A 10,796-nucleotide genomic window follows, 5' to 3' on the forward strand; every position below is an offset into this window, starting at 1 on the left:
TATCAACATTGCTGACTGGACCAAAGAGACTTGTATCAACAATCCTTATTGGACCAAAGAGACTTGTACAAACAGTGCTGATTGGATCTGTATCTACAGGAGTCATGTAGATACAGGTTTCTCTAAGGTCCAGTCAGTATTGTAGATAGATACTGATGGAATAGATTTGCTGATGGAATAGATGTTATTGTTTCATGAACAGATTATAGCAGCATTAACTGATTATAGTAAGAGCAAGTATGACAGGACCTCAAATATACTGCTATAAATAATCATTATTGAACCTTAGAGAAAAAAATGACTTTACAGGGATTTCTAGCTGTATGTTGAACGGTTTCTTTTTATTTCAGACAGGAGACCACCTTTGACCAGTGCTTCAAATTTAACCACAGGATCAGTGGGCATTGGTCATCCTCCAGTCAGGTGGGTAGTCTGCTAGGCCTTACTGGTGTTGATATAGGTTATGAAGGTGCAAACTGTCCTTAACTCACTCACATTGTCTATATGTTACAACTAAGCCAAAATTCCTATTTCTCTATTACAAACTATGTTAGTTAATGTTCCTTTCACCACCTTATGTTTTCTGAGTTTCTTAAAATGCTGTATTCAGTAGGTACTTACTATCAGTTCATTGATTGGTTCTCTCACTGCTCATTGCCATGGTTACAGGGAACAGCTGCGACAGTACCGCCTGAGTCTGCTGGAGACCCACCAGCAGCCTGGCGTGTCCACATCGGACAGACTGGCAGAACACAAGCTTTGGCTACAGCGCTTCCAACAGGACATCAGCTTCGGGGCTTCCAAATTCCGGACCTCCGGGTCCGATGCAGGGTCGATGTATCCTTCAGTACATGTGGCTTGAGCTGCCCTGGTACAGCACCACATTATCAGTAGAAGATTTAGGGTAGAAGAGCTTCACCCCATTTCATCAGTGTGTATGTGTGGAAATATGCTGACGTAATAAAAGTTTAGTAAGTTCCAACTTGTGATCCTGCTAATTACCGTATTCGCCATGATAAGCTTTACAGGTGCTTTGATGATTGAGAAAGGGGCTGTAATTAAAACCATGAACAATCTAAAGTTATTTTCAGGGAATTAGCAGTTTTTTGTAATAGTTACTTGGTATATGTATGTATTTCTATGCTTTTGTTTTTGAAAATATCTGTAACATACACAAGAAAATACAAACTTTCATCATAACAGGGTGCTTAATATGGCGACTATGGTAATTCCTTTTCCCATAGTGTTTAAGATGACAAGGAGGAGAGAGTGATGTTCTTTTGGTTCATGTAATCAGCTCATTCTTTCACAGTGACTATAAGTTGCGTATACGTGGGTAGTTGAAGTTTCATGCCTTTTTGCCTTCTGCTTCTCACTGCTGCTCACACTGAGAATAGATGCTGGTTCTAGGAATTTATTTTACTTTCCAATTTGTTCTTTTGAAGAATTTGAGTATTTTACAGACAGTAGAACCATGTATGTTCAAAAGTATATCAGATTATAGTGTTTCAGTTGAGGGGAATGCTGTCATTGGGATCCCAAGTTATCTATTGTTCTAATGGGGAGTGAGTTAACAAAGTTTTGGTCCATGTTGATTAATTCATTTGGATTGTGTTGAAATTCAAATAATTTATTTGTATGTATACACTTCCAAAGATGTGTACAAATTAATCAGACTTTGTTTTGTGTTTGTGTTCCAACTATTATCAACTTGTTTTGCACCGAGACAATATCTCCTGTAACTGCGTGACCCTCACTGATAAACAGGCACGGATGTATGTCACTCATACTTCCTGAAACATGAATCATTTGGAATCCAGGGAAGAACTGTGCATCCCATGACTGGGTACAGTTGTCAACCCCCTGGCTGTCACATGACTCCTGGGTACAGCTGTCCACCCCATGGCTCTCACATGACTCCTGGGTACAGCTGTCATGGCTGTCACATGACTCCTGGGTACAGTTATCCACCCCCTGGCTGTCACATGACTCCTGGGTACAGTTGTCCACCCCCTGGCTGTCACATGACTCCTGGGTACAGCTGTCCACCCCTTGGCTGTCACATGACTCCTGGGTACAGTTGTCCACCCCTGGCTGTCACATGACTCCTGGGTACAGTTGTCCACCCCCAGGCTGTCACATGACTCTTGGGTACAGCTGTCCACCCCATGGCTGTCACATGACTCCTGGGTACAGCTGTCCACCCCATGGCTGGCTGTCACATGACTCCTGGGTACAGTTTCCTGGGTACAGCTGTCCACCCCATGGCTGTCACATGATTCCTGGGTACAGCTGTCCACCCCATGGCTGTCACATGATTCCTGGGTACAGCTGTCCACTCCATGGCTGTCACATGATTCCTGGGTACAGTTGTTAACCCCATGGCTGTCACATGATTCCTGGGTACATCTGTCAACCCCATGTACAGCTGTCAACCCCATGGCTGTCACATGATTCCTGGGTACAGCTGTGCACCCCATGTCTGTCACATGACTCCTGGGTACAGTTGTCCACCCTCTGGCTGTCACATGACTCCTGGGTACAGCTGTCCACCCCATGTACAGCTGTCAACCCCATGGCTGTCACATGACTCCTGGGTACAGCTGTCCACCCCATAGCTGTCACATGACTCCTGGGTACAATTGACCCAGGTAATACTGAGCCTTGCCTGGATATGTGAAATGGACAGTTTCTATGTACAACAAATCTATCTTCAACTCTTCTGAGTGATACAAGAAACTACTAGAGAAAGTAATGTAAACATCTACATGTAATGGAAGAGATACATTTTCAAATTTTGATTTGTAGTATTAAGTCGTGCAGGTAATATTAAATGTTCTTTTGTGTTGACAAATTTTCCATTTTGCACGTTGTGTTTTGTTTGCACGTTTACCTTAACATTACGACAGCACTAGTTTAGGTGGCGGCTCTGACCAGAGGTTTTATAATGAGCCTCTCTCCTCCACCCCAGCCCGTCCCACTCACCAAGCCTCTCACAGGGGGGGAGGGGCCATCCGTCTTGAGCTGGATGACAACAATGACATAGTTGTCCGACAATACCATCTGTGATTCTGATTCCTCATTCTAGAATGCTGTAGAGGAGAAAAACATGATAGGAAACAGTGTTCAAGACACTCCAATGGACAAAGTGTTCAAGAAGCTGTGTAGCATCATATTTCTAAGAGGGCGGTGGAGTAGCCTAGTGGTTAAAAGCATTCGCTCGTCATGCCGAAAACCCGGTTTCAATTCCCCACATGGGTACAATGTGTGAATCCCATTGCTGGTGTCCCCCTCTGCAATATTGCTGGCATATTGCTAAAAGTGGCGTAAAACCAAACTCACTCGCTAAGAGATATGTGAATCAACATTGACTCAGATACTAGGCATCAAATGAGACTGTCCATAACTGTTGATTGGAAACAGGACTGGAATATATGTCTCAATGTGTTAACAACTTAGTGTCTTTTATCTATCTTTTGACTGTCAAACATGAAGATTACTCCAAAAGATACAGTGAAAACACTGGATATCATAAATTCTATTTTGAACTCATAAGGTGGTTAAGTAGTCTGACTCCAAAACAACTGAACAACCTGCTGTTTGATGTTTTCAGGAAGTTGTTACCAAAGATGCACACAAGCACCTGCACTGTCTCACTGCCAAACTCTTTTGTTGTCCACTGCTTCCTCCACTCCAGGTGTTTGTGAACTAATTCCTGTGATGTACTTAACGGTCACAGATAACCATGCAAGAGCACCTGCACAGTGGCAGCTGTGTTATAACCAACTTCAGAAGATGGTGGACAGTGGTCAAGCATGACCAGTTTCAGTTTTGTACTTAATACTGTAACCCTGTAACCTTTAACCAATTTTCATATGAAATGATACATTGTGATAGACTAGCCAGACAAATGAGTGAATTTGGGGAAAATATTGTAGTTGTGTGAGAAATCTGTTTGTTGAGGTTTCTGGCTATATTCTACTTCTGAATGTTGTTGTCAAGAGGGTGCACTGGTGGTCCACTGGTTGTCGGGTCCTTATTCTCGAAACGTTCGTAGCCCTAAGGGGGCGGTGGGGTAGCCTAATGGTTAAAGCGTTGGCTCATCACGCCGAAGACCCGGGTTCGAATCTCCACATGGGCACAATGTGTGAAGCCCATTTCTGGTGTCCCCCGCCGTGATGTTGCTGGAATATTGCTAAAAGCGGCGTAAAACCAAACTCAGTCAGTCAGTCAGTCAGTCAGTCAGTCGTAGCCCTAAGAATTCTTAACTCTGATCAAAGCCAATGTGTTAAGAATGGGCTTAAGAAATTCGTAGGGCTTCGAACGTTACGAGAATAGCTAGCGAGGTCCCTATTTGCTGTGAAGAGTTGCTTCCCCTATATGTGCTAGGATCCTCTACTCATGGTCCAAATCAAAGATTATACCCCTTAATGGTCCTTAGTTTCTCCACATGACATGCTTGATGTGAAGAAGTTGTGAATGTCGATGGTTCTTCACACATTAAGTTGACAAGCTGGAAAAAAACTGAAATACCACCAGATTAAACCCAACTCAGACATAGTACTTCTACAGTGATGTTCACTGACATGAGAAAAGAAATCATCTCAGTGTTTGACCAGACAGAACATGCCCCGTGTCTTGGATGTGTCTGATATAGCTACAAATATTTTGATTGCTCCGACATTGTATATGAAATACCCTGCATCACAATGCATGTATTACTAAGACAAGTGCCATCTTCAAACTTGTTCCTCAACCGTCCAGTCTTTTTTTATGTACATGAGTGTTTAGTTTTGCTATGCCAGCAGATGACTATTTTATGAAGATAAAAACAGTCAGGGCTTGATCGTGACGATCTTACCCAGAGAGCATTTGTATTTTTAACAGCAATGAGACTACTTGCCTATGCAATATATTTTGTGGTGTGTAAATATATCTTTAAAAAATTAGACATTTTATTGACTGACTACAATGTACATAGATATTTTATGAAATGCATGCTTATATGCATGTGGTCATTTTAATACCAGGCAGTGATATATGATTGTATATAGATTGTATATACATGAAGGCAGTGCATTGTAATCGATTGTAAATACATAAAAACAATGCAGACATACTTAATGCATTTTGTATATTACCCCTTATAGGACTGCATGATTTTGCATGCATCAATACATTGTGTATACACTTATTTCATAGTGCATGATTGTATATACACACTACACATTGCACGGTTTTATATACTTGGTACATTGTGCATGTATTCAGTGCATAGTGTATGATTGTATGTGCAAACGTATTACGTGGTGAATGATTGGATATGTTATCAGTTAGCAGTTATTACAATGTGCATGATTGTACATGAATGTAGTTAGTTGTATGATTGTATATAGTCAGTGCATGACATGTTATCATATATTCACCTAGAACACAGCTCAATATGAGCATTAAGTGTCATGTTCATCTTCGACTTTTGATACAACGTACATAATGTCTGTAGAATGTACTTCATCATAATGCCATTAGTTTTACATTGTTGCATCATGGATATGGTGACCATAATTTGAAATTGAGAAACATTTATTCAAAATTCCTCTCTTTCTTTGGCAAATATATTCTGAGAATAATTTAAATATCATCCGCAACACTGATATGATGCCCAATTTGACATTTATATTCGGCCAGATCAATCAGTCGGAGCTCCTTCTGTGCAAACTAGATTTTCCGCTCTGCCCTTTCCTTGATAGATGGCTATAACACCATGCTGAAATTAACTCCCTATGTCTTCCAAGAAATGCCAGCATTTCACACACTTACAGTTTGAAAGTTCCATGATTGAGATTAATGTCATTTATTTATTTCCTCATCCAACACCTGCCTGGCAGACCATTCTGTAGTCCAGCAAATATATAAGTAATGGCATGAATGTCATCGTCATCTGTCTGTAGCAGAATATTATCGTCGTCATCTGTCTGTAGCCTGGTATGCGTAACCTTTTTCATTGTAAAACACCATCTATTGATTGTTTTCTTTGTGGCCCGTTGTGTATCACTGGAAGATGCAATGTGTCAAATATTCAGGGTCATGACATAGTGTGCAGTACATTGAATAGTGTATATAACCTTCACCTCATAACGACCCTTACCCTCCGACCTTCTCAACTCTAACCTTTAGTCATACAGGTGCTCAATAACAGATGTAAGGAGGCATTGTATTGGCTAATATTGGCCATTAATTAGAATATTAGTAATTTTTAGTTGAAATAGATCTTTGAATCTTTCTTAAAATGAATATCACGACAGTTTAGAGTATTCAGTCTCTGCAGGTTGTATTACTTAGTTCAACATTTCATTCACAATGCCATAGTTACATGAAGAAAGGAAGTTAGTTTCTGATTCCTTAAGTGATCTCTCTTTACACTGAATCAGTGGAGTAAGAAAATGGTTAAACTGAAATAATGTAAGCCACAAATATTTTTCAACTGTTCAACGGATCTCCCAACATCTTTTGTTTGTTAACTGGGTCAATATTTGTCAGTATGACCAAATATCTACAGTGTTGTGTCAGTTAACATCCGTTTGCTGTTGAATAAATAAGTTTTTTAGTTCAGTCAAATATATCATAATGGCTCATCTCATGACTATTTCAGATGTTTCTATATTTGATGGTAACAGTACTGGAACTGATGTTATAGAAGTGAATCCTTTAGAGGTAGATATGGCACCAGACTTGTCCAATTCTGTTTGGGTTAATTATGTCACACCTTTAACACTAGGGTATTGTGCCTGTTATCTCGAGTACTCACAGGTTTTATCTTCTAGTGTCACAAGCATTACTCTTACAAGGGAGACCACTGGAGATTGCATTAGACTTCATATTTGGTTAGGATTATGTGCAAATCATGTTTTATAAGTTTATCTCCGATTGAAAGAAATATTGAACTATTAATTACCAAACAGACTTGACAAAGTCATGTGTATTTAATCCCTGACTGAAAACTTTCTGCTCCACACAGGGAAGTGTCGCAGTGTGGGGAGTGGTGTAGTAGAGCTCTCTGTGATAACAATACACGACCAGCATTACAGTGTCCTATATGTGATGTGTCATGTTGTCTGTGTAATCTCTTCAAGTGCTACATGTATGATATCATCGAGGAATCCACTTTCTCCGACCCATATATAACCACATATTTAGAGATTCATCCAACATTTTGACTTGAAGTTTGTGCAGGAATAACTCGGAAAATATGTGCTTTTCGGTTTGGGAAATGATCAAAATGAACTGTGAAAACCCTGATTTATTTTTCTTTTTCGAGTGAATTAAGTGTATTTGATATGCAAGTACAAATGCATGGTTGTACAAGATGACAAGGCTAGTTTGCTGTGTACTGGATACCTTCGGGCCATGTTGGTAATGGATCCGCACAAGCTCTTTCCCTAGTTATGGTTTGTTTATTGTTCAGATGTCACTAACAAGGGGCTTGTGTGTTTGCTTTTTTAAAATACGCTTTCGTAAGTACATGGTATTTTCATTCACCACACAGTAGATCTACATGTTTTCTACTGTAATTGTTTTCGTTGCATGTAACTGATCAGGTTGCTGCACATCATAATGGAATTTCTTTTTCGAGTTAATTTCGATGATGAAACGTACCATAATGGAATTTATTTTGGGGTGTGATTTTCGATGATGATGCACAGTATAATGGAATTCCTTTTGGGAATAATTTCGGATTTCATAATGGAATATCTGTTTTTCGGGTTATTTTCCATGGTGATGCACACTATAAAGGAATTTCTGTTTTTGAGTAAATTTTGATGATGATGCACAACATAATCGTATCTTGCTTTTTTTTCGAGTAATATGTTATGTTAATGTCTGATGTTTTATCTTAATGATTTGCTTTGATGTTTAATTTTATGTTTTTATTATTAAATATACAAATGCATGCGAGGGCATTTTTCTGCATCAAACAAATATGGCTGACAGGTATCCGGTATAAGTGTACTGGCCACACTAAGATATAGAAGCTGTTACCAAAGCATGTCTTGTTTGTGTGCACATATGCCTTTATGAAATCGGGAAATGTTACAGTTAGGGAAGTCTCTTTTTGTGGTCATTTTTGAACGAACCTGCAGCAGGTGTATGTCCAGCTGACTGTTGGGAACTCACTTTTCATGATACATTTGTCACCTCATCTGTCTGTGTGCCTTGATATTATACATGGTTGCTGTAGTTTGTAGTAACATTTTTATAGATGTCTGGTTCTTACACACTAGGTACAAAGTGTTCAAGATCCTCTCCACAGGGCCCTGATTTCAGTGACAGGGGCCCTGAATGTGGTTTCATGGGCACTATTGAAGATTGTGGGGTTAAAGTAGGAGTGTGGACATGGTTTACATTTCAAAATATTTGCAACAATCTTTTAAGCAGGCGATTTTTTGACAGCTCAAAACTCCAAGAATTTTGTTTCTTTAGTTGTCAGTTGATGAAGGTTTGAGATAAAGAATAAAGTAGATGTTGATATGGTAAGTTGTTTCATATCAAAATGCCTAAATGAAAATGACATTGCATTTCTCAGTTTTGTCATATCAATAAGATAAATCATAAGGTTGTAGAATTGAATTAGAAACAGTTATATGTCATTTCATAGTGAATTGTAACTAATATCCAAACTGAAGATTTGAATAAAGCCAATGTGAACAAGATCATATCACAAAGTTATAGTGTCATGTAAAACCAATGTCAAATATCGTTAAGTCCATATTTAATAGTGGATATATAAACAAATCGGTTTATCGACAATTCTGTGCTGGAATGTCCATCCACCAAGTGTTAAAACAATACTAAGACCTGTTATTTTATCATATGCATAATATCAAATTATGAAAATATATACATGCTTGTACCTGACTTTCTTGATTTTGCATTATAGCAGGTTGAATTCATTAAGTAAGAACTCTTAACTATAGTATCTTTGTCCCTGGAACCTTATGTAAACATTGTTGTGATGTCCCTCTGTGTAACACACACAGCCAAAATGATGCTGAGAATGACTTTATCACAGAGTGAAATCCCATGTTGGTGTAGTCTGTTTACATAGAGCCGAAGGAGTGGTTGGGTGGAATAATGGCTAAAGAGTTCGCTCATCATGCTGAAGACCCGAGCGATTCACCACATGGTTGCAGTGTGTGAAGCCCATTTCTGGTGTCCCTGCCCTGATAAAAGTGTAGAAATAAACTCACCCTCTCTCAGCCCCTACTGATGGTGTCCTTGTATATGTATTTTACAGATATCCGTCCAAACACAAACTGTATTACTCTCACCAGTAACATCAATATATTCATCACAGCTGTAACTGACAGTTATTGATATTTTATTTAGGATTTTACATTCTATACTGATTTTTTAAATAAAGTACATTTTAGAAGCAAATAATAATTTATGAGAGTAATCACTATTCATCAGGGGCAGTATCCATAAACATTCTTTGAATTTCTTAAAAATACAGTTAACTCTCTTATAAAATTCTTAGTTACCGGTAATAGCTATATTAACTCTAAGAGAAACTTTTGTTTGTGAGCAAAGTGAAACTCTACAGTAACACTTTAGTTTGGACAATGGTTGCCACCTGAGAATTACTTTTTGGTGTGAAACTCAGCTGATGCAGCTATGGTGTGGCAGGTTCTACAATACTGAATACATAAGAAAATTCTTAATTTGCTAGAAGTCCTTTCTGGTATTCGATCTATGATTAACTTTTGGTATACGAAAAGCTACGTTAGAAGTCTCCGAAGTTTTATGAATACTGCCCGAAATTTATATCATACAAATTAGTGGAAGCTAGAAACAGAATGGTGTGTGCTGTAGTACTGCAGCGACATGAAGTGTTGTTTTAGTTACACATATTACCCTGCCTTGCTGTATACTAACATCCAACACAGACTGTATTGTATATTTTAAGACTTTTGTCTGAATAAAGAAAATACGATTACCAAGTGTGTCTGTTGTGTATGTATCATCTTAGTGTGAACAAGGTGTATCAGGTGTGTCTTTATTTTGAGTATGGGACTGTATTCCTGAACACATATATAATGTTTAAGACTATGTTCCTCTCCTGGGCCCCATCAATCGGTCAGATTAGCTAACAGGTTGGTTGGTTTGTTGTTTAACACCTCACTGAGCACTTTTCCAGCTGTATGGCGGAGGTCTGTAAATAATCAAGTCTGGACCAGACAATCCAGTCATCAACAGCGTGAGCATCTTTGAGCAAATGGGATACTGTGACAACCAAGCCTCCTACGACAAACATGGGTTACTGAAGACCAATTCTAACGTATCTTCATGTATAAAAACTGCATAGTAGGATAAAAGTGCTTGTTACAGGGCAAGTAATCTCAAAATGTGTTTGAAATGAGTCAAGGAATGCATCTCAACAGTGTGTTTTTTCCATGGGTCTTCAGTCTGTGATTGGGTTTACTTAAGCTCAATTGGTTCTCATGTATCTCTCCTGATCTCAGATTATCTTTTGAACAAAAGGGTGGTGGGGTAGCCTACTGGTTAAAGTGTTCGCTCATTGGATTCAATGTGTGAAGCCCATTTGTGCTGTCAATCACCCTGATGTTGCTGGAATATTGCTAACAGGGGCGTAAAACTAAACTAAGGGTGGATGGATGACCTTTCAAATTGTCTCTCTAATTTGAGCCCTAGATCCCTCTGTGTGCATTCCAGTGTATCAATAGCTTCTCGGCTTCCCATGCTTCTCGTGAGAATCAGGTGGTCAAAATGTTGGG

The 10,796-nt window shown here is 39.0% G+C and overlaps 1 protein-coding gene across 1 annotated transcript in view; it reads left to right on the plus strand.

Annotated features, from left to right (window-relative positions):
- Positions 1–9,997, plus strand: part of LOC124292463 (centrosomal protein of 164 kDa-like) — a 54,195-nt gene extending 44,198 nt beyond the window's left edge. The window contains 4 exon segments of the mRNA XM_046729552.1: positions 351–423; positions 670–837; positions 2,910–4,070; positions 4,260–9,997. Coding sequence (XP_046585508.1) covers positions 351–423; positions 670–837; positions 2,910–3,069 — 401 coding nt within the window. The 3' untranslated portion in view covers positions 3,070–4,070; positions 4,260–9,997.
- Positions 9,998–10,796: the final 799 nt, after the last annotated feature.

This window comes from Haliotis rubra, unplaced genomic scaffold (assembly GCF_003918875.1).
Source record: "Haliotis rubra isolate DU_JTF1 unplaced genomic scaffold, ASM391887v1 Scf519, whole genome shotgun sequence".
NCBI lineage: Eukaryota > Metazoa > Mollusca > Gastropoda > Lepetellida > Haliotidae > Haliotis > Haliotis rubra.